The sequence below is a fragment of the Budorcas taxicolor genome, chromosome 6, assembly GCF_023091745.1.
Source record: "Budorcas taxicolor isolate Tak-1 chromosome 6, Takin1.1, whole genome shotgun sequence".
NCBI lineage: Eukaryota > Metazoa > Chordata > Mammalia > Artiodactyla > Bovidae > Budorcas > Budorcas taxicolor.
Window position 1 is genome coordinate 68,919,371 of NC_068915.1, and position 22,104 is coordinate 68,941,474.

The window sequence follows — 22,104 nt, forward strand, 5'->3', positions numbered from 1 at the left end:
TATTGGAGTTTCAGCTTTAGCATCGGTCCTTCCAATGAACACTCAGGACTGGTCTCCTGTAGGGTGGACTGGTTGGATCTCCTTGCAGTCCAAGGGACTCGCAAGAGTATTCTCCAATACCACAGTTCAAAAGCATCAATTCTTTGGTGCTCAGCTTTCTTTATGGTCCAACTCTGGGGGTGGGGAGGGAAGCCCCGTGATGGCAATTTTGAAATATCATTTTTTATAATGAGATGTGATGGTTATTAAGCTGTTGTCTCTCAAGCCCAAATCCTCTCTTCCATGCTCAGTTCTGGGAGGCTGGCCTGCCAACCATATTTGTGCTTTGCCATCTAGATCTGTTCGAATCTGCCCACAGGAGCCCAGGAAGGACACTGGAAGGCAGGGAAAGCAAGCAGGAACCTGCTCCTCTCTGTTATTTCTGTTAGCATCACCCCAGCAATGGTTCCTTACCACTTGAAGCTGTCCCTTCTCTGGCCGTTAAATCATAGAATCCAATACATTACCTTTCTTGTTTAAACTGCTTTCAGCTTTTTTCTTTTTTCTATTTTCACTGGTAACCAAAACCTCATTAAATGATATAAGTATGGTTAATTTAAAGATACATGCACCCCAATGTTCACTGCAGCACTATTTACAATAGCCAGGACATGGAAACAACCTAAATGTCCATTGACAGAGGAATGGATAAAGAAGGTGTGGTGTATACACACACACAGAGTATTACTCAACCATAAGAAAGAATAAGGCGATGTGGTGTACACACACACACATGCACACACACACATACAGAGAGTATTACTCAGCCATAAGAAAGAATAAGGAGATGTGGCGTATACACACACACACACACACACACACACACACACAGAATATTGCTCAGCCACAAGAAAGAATCAGGCTATTTGCAGCAACATGGATGGACCTAAAGATTATCATACTAAGTGAAGGAAGCCAGAAAAAGACAAATAGATGTCACTTATATGTCGAATCTAAAAAAATGATACAAATGAACTTATTTACAAAACAGAAAAGACCCACAGACATGGAAAAGAAACTTATGGTTATCAAAAGGGAAAGGGGTAGGGAGGGATAAATTAGAAGGTTGGGATTAACATATACACACTATTATATATAAAACAGATAATCAACAAGGACCTATTGTATAACACAGGGAACTATACTTGATATTTTGTAATAACCTATAAGGGAAAATAATCTGAAAAATAATAATATACATATAACTGAATCAATGTACTATATACCTGAACTAACAATATTGCAAACAACTCTACTTCAATTAAAAAAAGAGAGAGAGAGAGAGAATTTACAGTGATTTACGGTCCAGTGATTAGGACTTGGTGCTTTTACTGCTGGGGCCCAAGTTCAATCCCTGATCAGGGAACTGAGATCCCACAAGCTGAGCAGCACAGTAAAGAAAAAAAAAAAAGATGTTATGCCACTTTTAAATATTATATAGAAAAAGACTTCTAAATTTTTATTTAAAACAACTAAGCACAGAACAACTAAATAACATTGTTCATTTAAAGAGCTCGATTTAGGAAAAGACTTTTTCAGGTTCAAAGCGATACTTGTCTCATGATTCGTTAGCAAACACATTTCTTAGTTTCCCCAATCAGGGTTTTAATCATGAGAACTTTTGACTTCTTCCTTACTCAGTCTGGATTTTTTTCTGCCCCAAATCGTGTCACTGAAATCTGACTAGAATGAATGGCTTTGGCAGTAGCATCTTCTTTTTTTATATTTTAAGACTTTGAGTCTTTTTTTTCCCTGTGCTGGGTATTCTTTGCTGTCCTGGCTTTTCCCTAGTTGTGGTGAGCGGGGGCTGCTCTCTAGGGGCGGTGTGGGGGGGGCTTCGCGTTGCAGTGGCTTCTCTTGCTGAGGGGCACAGGCTCAGGAGGTGTGGCGTGTGGGCTTAGCTGCTCCTCGGCATGTGGGATCTTCCTGGACCAGGGATCAAACCTATGTCTACTGCATTGGTGGGTGGATTCTTTAACACTGAGCCCCCAGGAAAGCCCTGGCAGTAGCTTCCTAGATGAGACTCCTCTAACTATTATGAAATTTTCTATTCAGCCAGAAGCTGCTTACTTCTCAGCAAAGGCCCATAGAAGGGGGTGATGGGAAGACAGATGTCTTTCCCTAGGGCCCTGTTCAGTTTTCCTCATGTGTTAGAGAGGAACAGAGGGGAGATCAGTTGCGTAGTTTGACTTCATGAGATGTTAACGAGAATAATTTAATTTTCCTAATCAAACATTCACTGGCAGTTCATCTTTCAGCGGGGAAGGAGAGGGATTAAAAACACAGACAAATTCATCCCTATTTCTTGCTTCTACCACATTCAGCGTGTCCCGGCAGTAGGGGGTCTATGCTCTACACAATCATTCAGACAGACATCCGTGTTCCTGCTGTTGAGCAGCCCCTGCCACCCCCTAGGGCTCTGGAATCCCACATGGAAGCCTTTGCATCTCATCAACTGAGGATGAAAGAGAGACAGTGTGGAGGATTTCCAGAGAGATTTTTATGGGGTGAAGGTGATCTGTATCATGTCTACCCATTGTTCACGGGTCAGAATTAATCACAAACCTACATCTACCTGCAAGGGAACTTGGAAAATGTGGTCTAATCGTGCCAGAAGGAAACAGAAATACAGTTTGGGGAACCCACATAGCCTGTCTCTACCACAGACATACAGCAAAGTCTGAATTGAAGTATTAGTTATTTCCTTAATAACTGGCAGGTTGCTTGTGGTAGGCAAAGGATTATTAAACCTCTTTTCCCTTCTGCATAAGAATTTGACCTTTGGTTAACTTTTGAGCTCTGTTTCCCTGGAAACCTGATAAGGGAAGAATGTCAAACTCTAGCCAAGCAAGATTGCCTATGATAAAAATGACCCCCGCTTAGTAAATTGCATTAGATGGGGAGAACTATAAATACTGGACAGAAAGTCAGGGCTTTGGGCTTCTCTGAGTACAATGACCCTTGTATAATTGGCATGTCCCTTGGAGGAATGCTAGAACCATGTCTGTGGAGCTGGTTCAGAGAAAGTGGCTCCTATAGGATATGAGAGTTTTAAGCCAGGAGACTCCTGCCCCGACCCTTCCTTCCTTGTGAGTCTAGTTCCTTCACCCCTCAGCTGTCACTCTGGGACCAAACCAAACAGCTCCTGGGTAGCTGCATGGACTGCTTCATGGATGGGCACAACGGTTACTCCAGAGCAGAAAAATGCCCACTGCTGCCTATGGGTGAGCTATGTTCCTATCCTGGGCAGACTGGTGCCAGTGGGGGCTATGAGCACAGAGATGACTGAAGCAGTAGGCACAGAATGCATGATGCCTAGGGCCCATGAGACTGTTAGCAATCCATGGAAATGTATTAATTTCTTTTAAAATCAGAAGAAAATTATGAACTTTTAGGTGAAAGATAATGTTTTGATACATAATATAAATAGATTTGTCTCTATACCAATGTAACTGTATAATTACATGTACACAATTGAACATATGCAAATATAAGAATATTCATATAAATACATGTATTATATACTCAACATATATATTCAAATGAATATATTTATAAATTTTATTACATAATACTTTAGTCTCAGTGTTAGTCACTCACTTGTGTCCGACTTTTTGTGACCCATGGAGTGCAGCCCGCCAGACTCCTCTGTCCAAGGGATTTCTCCAGGCAAGAATACTGGAGTGTCACGTCCTTCTCCAGGGGATCTTCCCAATCCAGGGATTGAAGCTACAGATTCTTTACCATCTGAGCCACCAGGGAAGCCCCATATAATACTTAATAAATATTTATTCACATAAATATATATATATTAATATAGGAAGAGAGCCATGAAGGCAAACATGCTTAGGGCCGTGGAGATCACAACGTGGCCCTGTATGACAGTCTCATGAGGCTAGCTTGAAGGTTTGGCAGAACCTAACGAGACCTCCATGGGTGTTACACATGAAATAGATGAGGTTTCAAAACAAATAGAAACTCTTTTTGTCATTAAACGGCCAGTATCTGTTCCAGAACAAACTGGACTTTTAATATCCCATAGTTAATCAGAATATGAAAAATAAAACACTTGTTTCTATGTCTTTGGTTCCTTTTCATGGTGGAGATAACGTATGATTCAGTCCAGAAGGTTCTTACTGACCTGATTCCAATCCTTGAAGAAAGGTTCTGAGCACAGCAACAGTTTCTGACATTACACATAAGTCAGAGACAATTCTGAAAAACCAACTCCAACATCTTCTTAAATTTGGCTACATGAAGATGGCCAAGGAGATCAGTTTCCAAGAAAACTGTTGATGCCACAACCATATCCCTTCAGTCGTGCTGCTGACTCTGGCTTTTGCTAGTTGATACTGGTGCAGCCGGGGCCCCTCTTAGTCTTTCTGCTGCAAATGCTTCTTTTCTGCAAAACTGACTCTAAACAATCAACTTCCCAGGAGAACTAGACTCGTACAGAGGATATTTACTTTGTTTCAATCCAAGATCGCACAGAAAAAACTTTTGTTCAAAACTGGTCTTGGCTTTGGGCTTTGACTACTCCATGGCTTATTTAATCTTTCGCTATATACTATGACTGATTTTTTTCCTCCTTTCATCTTCTTAAGGATAATGGTTTGTTCTGGAGATTAAAAAGTGGTTTATTCGTCTATCTGTTCGTCCATCCATCCATCCGTCCATCCATCCATCCATCCATCCTTCCATCCCTCAAACCACAAGCAGATGACCTTTAAAGTTTTCAGTCTAGTCCCTTTAACTTCAATATAAGGAAATCAAAGCCCAAAGCTATTAATCAACTTGCTTGAATTCACACACAGGCAGTTAGAAGTTAGGCTGCAGGAGAGAGTCAAGCTCCCTGGCCCCGGGTTTACGCTATCTCACGTAGATGCTTTCAAAAAGGATGTCAGCAGGTCTGGAGTTAGGTAGATAGAATCAGGAGGAAGAACAGAGCTTAGCACTTGAAAAAGGACAGCTGGTGGCTAGGGCTGGGGATTGCTGATGAAGAGACTGGGCCTACAGACTGTTCAGAGGCCCTATTTCACCAGGCACAAGATGAATTGAGCCTCCTTGGGCCCTGCAGGTTCTAAAGGCTCTTGTTCAACACGCCAGAGGCACAGAAGATGGTACCCATCTGTGGGACGTTTCCTCCAACACAGCACAGCACTTTGAGAGTTTTGCCAAAGCCAGTCAAGCAAGAGTCATACAGTATTTTGTCTGAAAGGGCTCTTAAGCTCCTTGCCCTGAGTCATCTGAGGAACAGCAGCACATGAAACGCTGACATTCAGAAAGAGGGTTAAGCCTCCCATTAAACTGGAACATTTGTAGTCAGAAACGAAAGCAGAAGAAGGCTTGCTATAAAGGCAAAACCGGGGCTTACGTTTCCGGTCAACAGAGTCTATGGACAAACATGACTTTTCCAAACAAAGGGGTATGAGTAGTAAATTCTGACCATATGTCACAGCTAACGGGAAAGTCAACTTGAGAATGACCCCCTTTCTGTGTAGCCCATCTCCTAACAAAGGAATCAATGAAACGCTACAAAAGAGGACAAAGAGAAGGTCTATTTCATCCTTTATAACACTGGTTACAGCCAGTACTTACATAGCACGGTCTGTGTTGGCTTGTGTCCTGAAAAGCCTTATATGTATCAACTCACCTAATCATCAGAGCACTTTTATGAAGGAGCTAATAAAAGTAGCTAAGAGGAACTAAGCTCAGAGAGGTAAAGTAATTTGCCTAAGGTCACACAGTTAGTAAGGAGCAGAGCTGGGTTATGAACCCAAAGGCTGATGTTAACCTACATGCTAACCTCTCTCTCACTTAGAATTAAGAACGTAAGAAATACCATTCTGAATTAGACCCATAGTCCAGGATCCATCCACCTACCCCTTTACCCTCAGGTGGCAAGCACTGAGCTGGGCTGTGTATTTATCAGGATGAGCAAACACAGAAGCTGTCTCCAGCTTCGCTGGCATGCTCTTCAAGCCAAGAGATTCAATGGCAGCCTCGTGGTGGCACCATGCCCACTCCCCTGGCTGTGGCAGAGGTACTGGTTCTCTTGGATCCAAGTGTGTGATGATGTTCGGGGCTCATTTCTACATACCTGGTCTAGATCCCACTTCTCCAGTTCTTTCAGATACTACAGGTACTTAATTCCTTATATGAAATCACATTTTCTTTAAAATGATGAGAGCCGTGTCTGCTTTCTATATCTGAGCTGTGACCAAAACATTAATCCAAAGGGCTAACGGATGAAGGTTAAATAAGAAGTGCCTCTAGCTAATAGAGTAAAGAGGAGTGGCTCTAAGAGTCAACCCATTTGCATCAGAGCAGGAGAAAGGTACTCTGGGAGGAAGCCTGGGGCTGAGTAGGGCCCCAAGGTCCAGGGGAGGGAGCCCAGATACACAGCACTGGTCAGAGCTGAGGCAGGAATCCCTCGCCAGACCAGGTCTATGTCTTTCCTGAGTGCCCCAGGAAGCCCAGGACATCCAAACTAAATGATGTGTAGAAACAGCATGGAGCTAGAGAGAAAGCACTAATTTTTCCTAGAGCTGAGGACCAAACTGGGAGAAGAGATGGACAGAAAGTTGCCTAGCCAAGGTCCATCTTTAAAGCTAGATGGAGCTGGACTCTGCTTCTAGTCTGGACACCTGTTATTTTCTATCTGTATATATTTTTGTCCCAACGACTCTTCCAAAAAATGATAAAAATATATGTAGTGCATTCAGGATGTACCCCAAAACATCTCTCAGGCATCTATTATGTGCATGATACCACTATAGCAGGGAAACTATGGCAGTAGACGCACCAGATCAAATCCCTGTCCTCACAGGGCTTACACCTGTGACTTAGTATTTCTTTACCTCCAAAAGGCATTGAAAAGCCCAAACAGGTAAAAATTATCTGTAATCCCATCAAAAATTCTTTCTCTACATATATAAAGCAAGAAGCCAGAGTTCCTTCTTGTCCAGTCGACCCTTCCTATTCCCCATAAGTAACCATTATACATTTTTCCTAAAATTTTAAATACTTATTAAGTATACATACCCACATACTTTTTATTTTATTGTTTTTTAAAAGAAAATTAAGATAACACTTTACAGAATAATCTACAACACTTTTCACCCAATAGACCACAAACCACTGTTTGAGTTCTCCAAGTAGAACCTAAGGATCCAAACACAGTCATTGTTGAGTATGTATAGATCTCACTTTTTGGTTGCATAGCACTTCACTTGGTGTCTGGATTAATATTATTTAATCCCCTCAAGATACACATATACTGTCTGCCTTGCCCCCACTTCCATTCATGGACCTTTAGGAGTTTTGCTGAATGAGTTGATAATATTACGGACTCACTATACAGGAAGTGTATGCAACAAGGGAGAGTTCATTTTCCAAAGGCAATGGCTGCTCAGACAGGGTTCTGAGGTCTGGGGAAATGACTGAGTTGGTGGCAGGGAGATAAAGTCTAGGAAGCTGATCATTGTCTTTGTCATGCTCAAGATTTAAAGATAACATGTTTATGTGAAGTTGGCCAAATCAGCCACCACGATGGTCAAAAAAAAAACTGAAAAGACCTTAGTAATTTAGTGGTTACTTTCCCATTGTTAATGACAGCAGCCACTTGCCTCTCAACAGTCTTTGAAGATGCAAATTTCATCATGCATCTTCAGTTCCATCACATCTTGTAGAACCGGTCTACACTGCCATATTTAATACTGGTAATTTTTTAAATGACAAAACTACAACTGATCAATTATCTGAGTGATTTTATCAGTATTTTTTTAGATCATTGAACAAAGAATGGGAACTTATATTACTAAGTTGAGTGCCAGTTTCTAAGGTCTTCGGTGTCTTGGTGGGTGACTTCAGGTACCCACAGCACCATCAGTTAGTATTTCTAGAACCTCCATGAGAACCATGGTGCAGTGACTGGAAGCTTTGTGTTGGCAGCAAACACGGGGTCGGGTGCTGGCCACCTGTGTGCCTGTGGCAAGTCACTGCGGCCTTCCTAGGTCTCTGATAATAATACCTCTCTGGCCTACTTGCGTGAGGATCAAAGGGGAACCAAATGCAGGGCTCTTCAAGTATCAGCTACTATATGAATAAATGGGAGGAAGAACCTGCATGTCGCCAGGTGATAGTGGGTAACCTCAGCTCCTGTCTACATGCCCACCTTGGAGAGTCAGCACCCTGAAGCTGAACCCCTCACTGGATCATAGTCCCCACTAACAGCTCATTTAACTCTCCGTGAAAGCCTTAGCAAACAGAGTGAATTCTGTGGACTATTTCATAGGAAGATGGGAGAGAAGATTCCTTCATCCACTCCACACCAAAACATAATGAGCTTTTCTGTCAGAAACATTTTCTCTTCCTTGAAAGCTCATCTTTGGCCACCAGCAACCTGATCACTTTCCTCCTTGTCTAACAGAGACTACCCAGCCTCGATGGCTCTAGCCTTTCTTTACCCTTTATCTTCCCTTTGGGTCTTTCTGTGCCTCACTCTGCCACCTCCCTCTTCCCTTTGCCATCAAGGTGTGGTACAGTAATTACCCCATTCATCTTGGATTTTCTTACCATTTTCCGACTCCCTACTCAAAACATCCTTGTAAGGTTCTCCTACTCTCCTTATAAAGTGGTGAAGGTGAAAGTTGCTCAGTCGTGTCTGACTCTTTGTGACCCCATGGACTATACAGTTCATGGAATTCTCCAGGCCAGAATACTAGAGTGGGTATCCTTACCCTTCTTCATGGGATCTTCCCAACCCAGGGATCGAACCCAGGTCTCCCGCATTGCACGCAGATTCCTCATCAGCTGAGCCACAAGGGAAGCCCATAAAGTGATGGGGGCGTTTTAAATAACAACTGTTTTTGCTGACATCAACTTTTATTTTCTTTGCATAATATTACTCGGTAATTCTGTTATTGTTAGGTCCAGAAACCTGGGCACTGTCTAAAGCCAGCCCCTCATCTAGTACTTACGGACTTGCCTAAGGTGACAGGACAGGTCTGGGCCACTGACAAAGTAGAGCTGACCCCCAATCCATTGCTCATCTCACGGCTTTAAGCCTGTGGTACAAATAAACTGGGAAGCTTTCAGATTCAGGGGAATCCAGAACTCTGGACTAGAAGAGCCTTAGGTTTCATCTTGAACAAATCCTTCATTTTAAACAGCTTAACATGGAAACTTTTTTTTTAGTCTCTGAATCCTAAAAACACAGCACAGATTAGCCGGTTACTTTAAAACATATGTACTTGCCTGGTGGGTATGATTTCCAGGAACATATACAGACTTAAACTGTTTCATGAGGTTCCGAGCTCCAGCAATATCCCGAAGCGAAGTGAAGAGTTCATCCACAGCACTTTTGGATTTGTGAAATGTCAGGTTAATTGAAGAGTCACAGCCTGAAACAGTCCAGAGATATTTTCTTGGGTGAACAAATCTTTAAACTGAGTTTTAATCATGACAGGCTGAGCTCCATGTAACATAGTTGGGTTCCTCTTTTTTTTTTAACCCTATTTCCCCCTGGCTGTTCACCAATTGGGCTGTTTCAATCATCCCTGAGCAAGGAAACACACTGAGTATAAATGCCTTTGACAGAAGTAGAACTCAAAATTGCCCGGGATTGCAGCCACTGGGTTCAACCCCTAGACTGTAGAAGTTTCACAAAAAGAAAGCTCCCTAGGGTCTTATCCTTAGAAAACAGCTCTGAGAAAAGAGGAGGAGACATAGAGGAAAATACAACAGAGGACTGGGATGAGCCGCTCACACTTGAATCCCACCAACGGTTTCCATAAAATAGAACAGCCAGAACGAGCAAGCTCATAGAGCTGCTCCAATAACAGAACTTGCTGGGCTGGGCATCTAATGTGCTAACAAAGCATACGGCGTATTTCAAAAGGCAACCATTCCAAGCTGATCAAACACAAAGGGGGCCTTATACGGAGACCATTCTCGGGAATGGTTCTATTTCTTTTTGAAACTTATAATAGATGGATTTATCCTCTATCTTGTTAGAAGCCTATTCAGAAGAGGAATGACTATGGTAAGTTAGAAGTTCAAAAAATAGAGAAAGACTTAAGATGAGAATTTTGGGGTGTTGAAATACTGCAGATATAGGAATTCATCAATCCTCATATCACCCTTATGAGGCAGGAGCTATTCTTTCTATTTTAAGGATAAGAGAGATGAGATCCGGAGAGATTAAGGAGCACTGCCGCTAGCACGCTGACAATGCCCGGCCCACACTGGCTCAGTCACTGCGGGCCGTGTGTAGGTCTGGAGAGCAGATCTTAGGGCCTCTGTGTCCTTCCTCAAGTACCTGCACGCCTGTCTCTGTATCTGTTTCTGTGTCTGTGTCTCTCTTCCTGTCTGAGGGCTTCTTCTGGTTAGAAGCATGGAAGTCAGCACTCAGAAGCAACAACACAATTGTTGTTGGGGGGATAGTAACAACTGGGGAGACAGTTGGAACGATTCTGAATTGTGGTCTCCATAGTCTGATGGGGAGGGGGTGGTAGGGCTGAGTCCTAGTTGCCCACAGTAGTAACTCACTCATGAATGCCTTCACTACTGAGCTTTCCTTCCCCCCTTGTCTCACTTCCCTACTTCCTGACCACACTGCCTGGGACATCTTCTCAAATATAGTACTTGCACTCAACCCTTGTCACAGGAAACCAGAGCTTCCAGGGCGATTTGAACACAGGCAGCCTAGACCTTCCCAGATAGTGCGGTGGTAAAGAATCTGCCCACCAATGCAGGAGATGCTAGAGACACAGGTTCCATTCCTGGATTGGGAAGATCCCCTGGAGTAGGAAATGGCAACCCACTCCAGTATTCTTGCCTGGGAAATCCCATGGACTAAGGAGCCTGGGGGGCTACAGTCCCTGGGGTCACAAAAGAGTTGAACATGAGTTAGTGACTAAACATCAAGAACAACAACAGTTTATACAATTTTTTATTTGGTCTCTTTCAAGTTTTTTGAAAAGTGAGGACGATAATGTTCTTCCATTAGGCTGAGAGGGATAAAACCATATCCTGGATTGTAGAGTACTGAAAATAATAAACTACATGCGGAAGTTGTGGATTATACATTAGAATTAGATTAAGCAAAGGCTGTGTAATTCCAAAGAGGCAGGTTGACTGTGGAGCAGGTTGTTGATAGAAATGTTTACAAGTAAACTGAACTCAAACCCAACAGAAAAATAAAACTGTCAAAGAAATTGTTGGGAAAAAACTCCTAAATTTATAAATAAACTAAAATTTCCCTGACAACCAGTTAATATTCTCCACTGTTCAAATCAACTGCACAACGGCAACTTCTTCCAAACCATCATCTCGTTCTGATGTGTCTGTTATCCTCAAAGCAAGTGCTCTACAATGGACATGCTTCTGGGACACCAAAGTCTCATTTTTATCATCTCTGAGCATTTTCATAATTATATCAATCTTCACCAAAAGCAGGGTTTACATTCAGTTACCCAAACCCTATAAAGAAAAGTCATACACACACACACACGAGAAATGTGGATCAAAGAAGATCCAGCAAAATGTCCTCTGATCACAGGCCTGACCTCTTCCATGTACACTGCCTCCTGCCTTTCAGAATACCTCCTTTGTGAAAGCAGCTCATTCCAAACTCATGCTGCAACTAATAATAGCTAAAGGAGATGTGGGTGCAAAAGTTATGAAATGGGATGAATTCTTTTTCTGTGTAAAGCTATAATCACTTAAAGCTCACCTAAATAACCACTTACATCAGGCACTATTCTAAGAAGTTTATAGATATTAGCTCATTTAATCTCCAGAGAAACCCAATGAAGTAAGTACTATTATTATTACTCCCATTTTGCAGATGGGGAAACTGAGCCATGAGAAGTAACACATGGTCACTCAATGAAAGCAGTAAAGCTACAATGCAAAGCCTGTGGCCTAACTCCCAAGAGAGTCGTATTAGCCACTCCACTCTACTGCCTTCATATGTGCTGGAGGCCACATATATAAAAGGCTAGTAAAGCACTTTTTGTTGTTCAGCCACCCAGTTGTGTCTTTTGCGACCCCATGGACTGCAGCACGTCAGGCTTCCCTGTCCTTCACCATCTCTGGAAGCTTGCTCAAACTCATGTCCATTGAGTCGGTGATGCCATCCAACCATCTCATCCTCTGTTGTCCCCTTCTCCTCCTGCCCTCAATCTTTCCCAGCATTAGAAGTGCTTTTAAAATGGAATGAGTGGCAGATGCCTTTCTTGGGAAGATGTGGGCCCATCCCTGGGGGTAGATGCTAATAGTGTGGTTTGCAGTTATACCCCTGGCCTGTCTTTTGCATCCATACAAAGTGTGGGATCTTGGGATCTCCCAGGACTGCTGCACACCCTCCATCGGATCTCTGTCCCGTAAGGCACTATATTCAGTTACTTCTTAGAAGCCCCTGACAGCCTGTTCCATTAAGCCAGCTTATGAGATAACGGTGTTTTGTAAGGGAACACTAAGTGTACAGTTCCAGTCAATTCTCATTTAATCCACTTAGTTTAATAGATAATAAAGCAGAAGCTAATCCTAGCCTTTGGCCAAGCACAATCTGTGTACTTCAGTTGCCTGTTTCTTGATAAGGGAGGCCCCCAACCCCCAGGGCACCCTTGAGTTCGTCTAAAATGGGGTATGACTCATGCCCCTGCAATTCCTTTCTCTGGAGGGCTTGGCAATCTCAGGCAGGGGTCCAGTTACTTCTCCAAGCAACCAAATAGAGCTCCAGTGTCCAGGTCTGCCCTCGCCAGGCCCCTCTCACCCGTCTCCGCTTACTGAAGTGGCTTTCCTTGGGCAGAGGGAGGAGAGCAGTTTTCATGGCCGTGAGTGCTGCAGGGACCCACAGTTCAGGCAACAACAAAGTTAAAGTGGAGAGCAAGCTGAGTAGCTGAGCGATCCTTTTGGGAGGGCTGAAATGAAACTGAACCCCTCTCCAGTCTGCCTACCCCTTCTGTTTGGTTCTTGCATGGAGCAGATTTTAAACTTTCCAGGGTGAGGGGAACTTTTTTCAAAAGAGCCTGGCTTCCAGACTTTGGGTTTTATTTCTTAGGTATTCAGGGAAAAAAAGCATCTTGCAACAGGAGGCTGCCTTATCCAAAGCTTCAGTCTGGATTAGAGATGTAGCACCTCACCTAAGGTCTTCCAACACACACACACACACACACACACACACACACACACACACACACACACACACACACGGAACCTTTGTGGGTGGATAAGCTGGGGAGCATGGTTGGAACAGGACTTGAAATGCCTCCCTATTTAGAGATATTACTCTCTTCACAGCTGTAAAGTTCCCTCACATCTGAGTAGGAAAAGCTAGAGTCAAAGAATATCATTGGAGCCTGGTCAAGAGGCTCTTTTCTTATCTGGACCCAAATTATCCAAAGATGGCCTCCTCATCCTTCTTCCAGCCCAAGGTTGAGAACATCAGGCCCATTTTTCCAATTTGTATCCAGCCCTCCTGCCTCTCTGCAAACCCTTGGCAGCAGGGGACCCACCTCTGTGGGATCCCCAGGAAGTTAGAGAAAGGGTTGGCTTGGGAGGGCAAGACTGCCAGAAAGGAGAGAGTGCTGGGAGGTCATGACCTCCCTCATCCATCCGGCTGTCTGACATTGCCTTTTCTCTCTTTTCAAGCCATTGTTTTAAAGATGGAGTCATTTTTTCATGGCTCTCAATAAAAGGTTGGTAAATGAAAACAAAACCAAACACAATAAAAAACCCAAATAAACCTTAGCGAGTGGTGTCACATCTGAAATCTCTTAGGGAGACTGTGTAAAACCACTCTTATGTAGGGCAGTCCCGGTAATATTTATAGTAGAAGCCCTCCTTTTCAAATGTGCTTGGGACCAGTAGGTGTTAGGAGTCATTTAACACAGGGGAGGGATCATGAAAAATTGATCTCTCTTCCATGCATACACACATGTATGTATACACATAGACATATATGTGTATTTGTGTGTATGTACAGTTTCATTTAAAATTAAAACATAAACTATGAACCTATTTGCAGGGCTGCAGTGGAGACACAGACATAAGAGAACAGACATGTGAGCACAGCGGGAGAAGGAGAGAGTGGGACGATTGAGACAGGAGCACTGAAACACATCCGTTACCATTGTCAAACAAATATTCAGTGGGAATTTGCTGTGCATGCAAGGAGCTCAGCCTGGTGCTCTGTGACAACCTAGAGGGGAGGGAGGGAGGTTCAAGAGGGAGAGGACATGTGCATACTTACGGCTGATTCACGTTGTATAGCACAAACCAACACAACATTTTAAAACAATTACTCAATTACAAATACATTTAAAAAAATGTAAGGGTCTATTTATTCACTAATCTTTCAAGAAAAGGCCAAGGTCTTTTCTTTGAGTACTGTCTGCTGATTAGAGTTCTTTTTTCTTCTTTTAAACCACTACATACCAGGTGTAATTTCCAGTTTTAGTCCATTAAAAGTGGAACAAGAAGTTGAAGACCCCTGAAGCACAATCTGAAAGCAGAATTCTTCTAGATTTTAATCTTGCTTTTCCCTTCAATCTTCCATAATCACCTAGTTCAGACTTAATTCAAAAGCATGTTTAAAATGACTCATCTTTAAATGCTTTTCAAAGCATTCAATTTGGTTTTCACTGAAACAATTTTTTTTGAATTCATATTTTCTCAGAGAACATTTAATTAGAGTTTGCAACTTAATAAAAATTACAATTAGCAGAGGCAGGTTTGGGAACAAACACAACTGGCTCCCGGGAATCACACGCCTAAACCAGGAAGAGCAGATATGCCCAGGCACAGGCAGGCTGCTTCGAGCTCTGCAGGGGTCACAGTTCTGCATGAGTCATTCTGTTTCACAGAAGGATTGCAGGATGTAAGTTATTTGGGTGAATGGGTCATGTGGAGGCTGGTTGAGAACACATGAATTAGATGTACATATTATTTATATTCATTGAATTTATATTATACTGCATATACAATAAATGAAACATATATATACATAACATATTTCTAAGGTCTCATATTTATACTATATAGGCAATGTATTTATGTCATTAATCTAATATTTATATAATGATCTAGTGTGGCTTTTAAGTTCTTCTAACATAAAACATCCAAAATCTGAGTTTTCAGCCTTTAGATCTTACTGGCCTGATTTTTTTTCCTTGTAGGATCCTTGATCTACACCACACGGCAGGGGCTCCTCAGCAGGTGCCGACATAAACATGCTTGGATGAGACTATTAGTGTGCCTGACCTAACTAAGAAAATCAGGGTCAGAAATACTCGGATGAGGCCACAAAAGGCTGGAGACAGCTCATGGAGACTGGACCACCTTCAGAAGTCCCTTCTAGATCTCCCCTCAGGCTCTTAGCCCAGGCTGATCCCATGGCCCCTTGGTGCACTGGATTCTGCTCAGGGTTCTGGAGTCTCCTAGCCTGTGGCCTCTAGTTATTGTTCAAATGACAGAGGAGGGCAGGAGGGGAGGGGTGGGGACAAGCTCCAGGGAAGCCAGGGCTCTACTTGGTTCTCCATTGGTCTCCAACACAGAGTCTTTGTTCATAGAAGAACTCATGAAATATCTCTCATTCAAATAAATGAATGAGGAAAATAGGTGACGGGAAAAAGATGAATCAGACCAAACATGCCATAAAGCAACAGCCATGATTCTTGAGGAGCTGATAAAAATGTCTCTACAGGAAATTTCAAACAAAGGGCTCCCAGATGGGTTTGAGCAAGTGCAGCCTCCACGCATAAGTGGATCATGTCCCAGGAAGGCTAGTTTAAAAGAACTACCTCAATTGGCCGCATAAATTCATTTTGTCTCTTTAGCAAGCAAAACTAAACTTACATGGTTTGGGTATACGTGCATATGAGATAAAACTGTTTTAAAAGGAAAGAAAATGGTAAATACAAGCTTCAGAAAGTGGTTACCCCTAGGGGAGGGGGTGAGTGAATAAGCAACCCTTTGGGAGGGGGTGATGGGTTCATGAGTGTTTCTTATATAAGTGCTTTATCACATATATATCATATAATCTTTTAAATGTATCCCCTACCATCTTGGGCTTCCCAGGTGGCGCAGTGGTAGAGAATCTGCTTACCAATGCAGGAGACACAAGAGATGTGGGTTCGATCCCTGGGTTGGGAAGATCCCCTGGAGCAGGAAATGGCAACCCACTCTAGTAATCCTTGCCTGGAAAATTCCACGGACAGAAGAGCCTGGCAGGCTACAGTCCATGGGGTTGCAAAGAGTTGGACACAATCTTAAAAACTATAATGAAACAAAAAACCAGTCACACTACTTTCTTAAGCCTCCAGCAAATTCAGCTTTTCTATAACAGTTGGAAAAAGGAAGAAATGACAGCTGAAATGCATTATTATTAGGCAGGTTTGGGATGTGTGGTAGATATGGAAAGGCTTGTACAATCATGAGAGAATGTCACTGCCCAGAATTCTAGCCCAAGATCTGAGGCTTCTTGTGAGAAATCTGTGGTGGGGGAAATCTGAAAGAAGGGACATTGTTAGGAATATGCTTTGGAACTTGCACCTTTAATGAAGGCAAGGAATAAGGTCAAGATGTCAGTGAGGCCCAGGGAGCAGAATGGAGACACAGAGACAAGCAGCCTCGGGATCCTGGACATCTGTGCCGCTTCAGGAGGAACCCAGGAGGCAGCAAGACAGACAATCCTGGATCACTGCACAAATAAGGAGACAGCTTCAGCTATTTAAAAACATTCCCTCCGAGACGCTGCTGAAAATTCAAAGCAGCTTTTTTGACTACCGAAACTATACCCATAGAGTTTCTTTATCCTAAGATTTCATGTGATTAATCAAGGACGGAGTAAGTGTAAAAACTCTTGTGAAACTATATCATATTAAATAGTACAACTTCATATATCAGTTACTGTGTTATCCTATTAAATTAATCCAAATCACCTTAGGCAAAGGGATGTTCAGCATTCAGAGAAAGTGAAATACCATGTTTGAGGCTATTTCTTTCAAAAGATAGACACTGGTTTTTGATCAGTTACCCAATCTCCTATTATTGGGGCTATCACCATGGGAAAAATCAGATTTCTCTCATATCATTTCAACTTTGGGCCCCCTTTGAACAAAACCTGCCACCAGTGGAGATGCCCACATAACAACTGAAACCTGCACTCATAAACCTGCCCAGTCCCAAGCAGGCTGGCACACAGGCTGCTAACAGTAATCACGGATACGGTCTCAAACCCCCATCGCATGCTGAGTGCTTCCTAATAGGCTGATTGTTTTTATTCTGTTGAGTTAATTCTATTGATTTACTAACTTGCCACTGACACCCTAAGTCCCCTTTCAAAGCGTGCTGACATTTCTGATGGTTCTGAATAGCTCAACATGGAGCACTGGCCTCTCGGAGCCAAGCTGAGAGATAATCTGCCTCTGGTTGTTTTCACAAGCTGTCAGGTGGCAGAGCACCTGCGAGCCTCGGAGGCCCCTGTGACAATGACTGCTGTTGATATTGTTTCCTAAACTAGGAGAAAGCAAGGCTGTGCTGAGCTGTGCTTTAGTCACTCAGTTGCATCTGACTCTTTGCGACCCATGGACTGCAGCCCGCCAGGCTCCTCTGTCCATGGGATTCTCCAGGCAAGAATACTAGAGGGGGTTGCCATGCCCTCCTCCAGGGGATCTTCCCAACCCAGGGATCGAACCCAGGTCTCCCGCACTGCAGGCAGATTCTTTACCAGCTGAGCCACCAGGGAAGCACCGAAGGCTGTGTTATATGCACATCAAGGCAACACCCGAGCACGGCTGTGCGTTGAGCACAGCTGGCAGTTCTTCTGTTAACATTTGCTTGCTTTTCGTCTGTTCTTTTTTGGGTGCTACCAAAGCTGACATAACAACAAAGGGCAGAAAACACAGGATAGATACAAATTTATGTTAGGGGAAATCTGATCTGCTTACTGTATTTTTCTCTGAACTGAGTAAAGTGTGCCATCGTTCGATTTTATCCATGAATAGTATTCCCCCAGGGCACAGTTTCAGAATCAATGAGGCAGTTGGGCATTTCAGAGAGAGGGACAAGGAAGCCCAGAGGCTCCTCCTGAGACCTGTGGAGGCTGATCCCACCTGTCCTCCAGGAAGTGAGCCTGATGCATCACCAGCCCTGTTCCTCTTCACCTCCCATGTTCCGTCCCTCCCTGTTCTCCCATGCAGAGATGTGTGTGTAGGGCGTGAGGTGGTTCTACCTGACACAGTTGCAGCAGAGGTCTAGAGCTCCCCCGAGAAAACCAGCTGGGGATTTCCCTGGCTGTCCAGTGGTTAAGACTTTGTGCCTCCATTGCAGGGGGTACAGGTTCCATCCCTGGCTGGGGAATTAAGATCCTCATGCCACATGGCCCAAAAAAAAAAAAAAGGAAACCACCTGGAAGGCTTCCTGGAGGAGCAGAAGAAGGCAGATGTGAAGGACCCCATCAAGGTGCCCACTTTCTGCTCCATCCTGAATCTTATTCCAGGCCCAGTCTCGCTCCTGGTTTAACAAACAGTACCAAAGGTCCATTGCCCACAAAGGATTCTTAAGAGATAAGGTTGTACTTTATTCTAAAATTCCAATAAAACTTAGAAGGTGGGAGTAATATAGTGTCGCTTCTGGCTATGATGTGTCACTGGGCAAGGCTTTCTTATCCGAGTTCCAGTGAATAAATCACTCCGGCTTTGATTTGTCTGCTGATTACACAAACCTGTGCTGTAGCTAATCGCTTGCAGAAAAGGATGAAATCAAAAGTCCAAATCATGGCACATTTCAAAGCCTTTCAAATGACTGTCTGGCCCTGCCTGGCCTCGTGTTCTCACTATCATTTAGAGGAGCTTTATAACAAAATCTAAGTCTTGTCTTTTCTACTGTGTTTCTGGAGGTCCAGCCTCACTGCGCTTGTTATCATGAGACTTTTTAAGTATGGAGGGAAAGTAGTGTCTCTCTATATTTTTGGGAAAGGGTAGGTGGTTAATGATATGGGATCACTTTCTGATCTGAGAAAAAGGAAAGAATGAAAGGGAAGCTTATTGGCCTAAGGTTTCTTTCATCCCTTTTGTTTCTTAAAAGAATGGAAGAGCAAATGGCGTTTATTTTTCTTCTAAGTAGCAGCCAGATCAAATGAGACCCCACCTCACCCTTCCCCCAACGCACACAAAAATCACTCTCAGCCTCAATCTAAGGTTCCCCTGCACCTGTTGTTGTAAATCTCCATTGAACCGAGCCAGCATCGCTATGCCTGAAATTTAAGCTCCCACTAAATGAGGCCTCTTATCTATCACTTTTCTGTATTTTCTTTCGGAGGCAGCGTGGCTTAATTGTGGGTCAGCCGTTCCTGATGCAGAGATGGGACACAGTCCAGGGAGGCTTGCCAGCGGCCCCTGGCCTGGAGGGGAAGGGGAGAAACACTACCATTGCCCTTGTCTCTTCTGGGGGGCAGAAGGAGCCTTGAGGGTGGACCCCAGAAGCAAATGCAGAGAACTCCGGAAAGCATACAGCCCGAGGCCTGCCTCCTGCAACTCAGAGTTCAGGTCCGGGGGTGGGGCGGCGGGGGTGGGCAGCTGTTCTCCCTGCCTCCCTAAGCCTGAGTGCGGAGCCAGGCTTCCTGTTTGGGTGGAGCAGGCTGCAGGCTGCTGTCTGTGGGCTTCTGGACACTTTTACTTGTCCCAGCCCCAGTCCGGTCTCAGGTGGGCTCTCACCCACCAACTCCAACCTCTGATGGAGATGGCTCAGATGAACTGCATGTCTACCAAGTGATTTCAACTCTGTCGACAAAAATGAACTATCACAAAGGCTTAGCATTCTAGGCTTTCACTTGCTTCTGGGCAGGGACATTCTTAAGCCCACAGCTGTTTTCACAGTTACTCTATGTCCATCACATGTCAGGGAGGGTGAGCAAGGGGGGCCCTGGGTTCAGAGCTCTTTCCCCAAAAGGCTGGGTAAGGGGAGGGGTGAAATCACTGAGCTCTAGCCAACTCTGGGACCTGAAGGCAGGAATATCACTGCCCCAAAGAACTGTCTGCCATGATGGAAATGTTGTACATCTGTTTTGTCTAATACGGCAGCCACTGCCTACACCTGAGCACTTGAAATGTGACTAGGGGAATCTCAGTTTTAAGTCACATTAAATTTTAATTTAATTGCCACACATGGCTAGTGGCTACTGTATTGGACAGCACAGCTCAAGAATGTAAGCCTAGTGAGGACTAAGACTTCTGTTTTAATTACAGATGTATCTGAATCTCCTAAATCATGTTTGTGCCTTGCAGATGGCAGGCACTCAATAAACAGCTGTCGAATGAAATAAACCACGGCCTGTTAAAGGTTGCTACCTATGGAATTATGGGAGACTTTCTACTTGATGTACTTCTGTGTCATTCTAACTTTTAAATAAGTAAATACATTTTAAGTTTCATTGAGTTAGACAAGGCTGTGGTCCTAGTGTGATTAGGGTTCCTGATGTTCCTGATGTTCAAGCTGGTTTTAGAAAAGGCAGAGGAACCAGAGACCAAATTGCCAACATCTGCTGGATCATGGAGAAAGCAAGAGAGTTCCAGAAAAACATCTATTTCTGCTTTCTTGACTATGCCAAAGCCTTTGACTGTGTGGATCACAAGAAACTGTGGAAAATTCTGAAAGAGATGGGAATCCCAGACCACCTGACCTGCCTCTTGAGAAATCTGTATGCAGGTCAGGAAGCAACAGTTAGAACTGGACATGGAACAACAGACTGGTTCCAAATAGGAAAAGGAGTACATCAAGGCTGTATATTGTCACCCTGCTTATTTAACTTATATGCAGAGTACATCACGAGAAACGCTGGACTGGAAGAAGCACAAGCTGGAATCAAGATTGCTGGGAGAAATATCAATAACCTCAGATATACATATGACACCACCCTTATGGAAGAAAGTGAAGAGGAACTAAAGAGCCTCTTGATGAAAGTGAAAGAGGAGAGTGAAAAAGTTTGCTTAAAGCTCAACTTTCAGAAAACGAAGATCATGGCATCCGGTCCCATCACTTCATGGGAAATAGATGGGAAAACAGTGGAAACAGTGTCAGACTTTATTCGGGGGGGCTCCAAAATCACTGCAGATGGTGATTGCAGCCATGAAATTAAAAGACACTTACTCCTTGGAAGAAAAGTTATGATCAACCTAGATAGCATATTCAAAAGCAGAGACATTACTTTGCCAACTAAGGTCCATCTAGTCAAGGTTATGGTTTTTCCAGTGGTCATGTATGGATGTGAGAGTTGGACTGTGAAGAAGGCTGAGCACTGAAGAATTGATGCTTTTGAACTGTGGTGTTGGAGAAGACACTTGAGAGTCCCTTGGACTGCAAGGAGATCCAACAGGTCCATTCTGAAGGAGATCAGCCTTGGGATTTCTTTGGAAGGAATGATGCCAAAGCTGAAACTCCAGTACTTTGGCCACCTCATGTGAAGAGTTGACTCCTTGGAAAAGACTCTGATGCTGGGAGGGATTGGGAGCAGGAGGAGAAGGGGATGACGGAGGATGAGATGGCTGGATGGCATCACGGACTCGATGGATGTGAATCTGAGTGAACTCCGGGAGTTGCTGATGGACAGGGAGGCCTGGTGTGCTGCGATTCATGGGGTCACAAAGAGTCGGACACGACTGAGTGACTGAACTGAACTGATACATTTTAAATTAGCAAAACAATAAAGATATTCTAGTTCCACAGTACAGTGCACACCAGTCGCATCCTTTTCTTTTTCCTAACTGCTCTAAGTACAGCTCCCTTTGGCTGGAGGGGAAGGCTGGCCCCTGAGTGGTGGCGTGTTTATTTTTGGCCACCTGGACCACTTTCTCCCAGATGAACACTGCTGGATGCCACAGTTCCACCTGCCTCTCCTTGCCTCCTTGCTCCTGATTCATAGTAGATATCATTCTCTCAATTTCATTTTCTTCCTTCAACAAGGCCTTCATGGCTTCCATTTCCCTAAATGAGGTCAGCAGAGAGTCTGTATTTCTAGTGGGGAAGAAAATCTGACAGAAAGACTGTCCCTGCCATTAC

At 43.7% G+C, this 22,104-nt stretch overlaps 1 protein-coding gene across 1 annotated transcript in view; it reads right to left on the minus strand.

Moving 5' to 3' along the window:
* SCFD2 (sec1 family domain containing 2) overlaps positions 1–22,104 on the minus strand; it is a 397,018-nt gene that overhangs the window by 39,033 nt on the left and 335,881 nt on the right. The window contains exon 6 of the mRNA XM_052641944.1: positions 9,298–9,443. Within this exon, the coding sequence (XP_052497904.1) occupies positions 9,298–9,443 (146 nt within the window). The remainder of the gene's footprint in view (positions 1–9,297; positions 9,444–22,104) is intronic.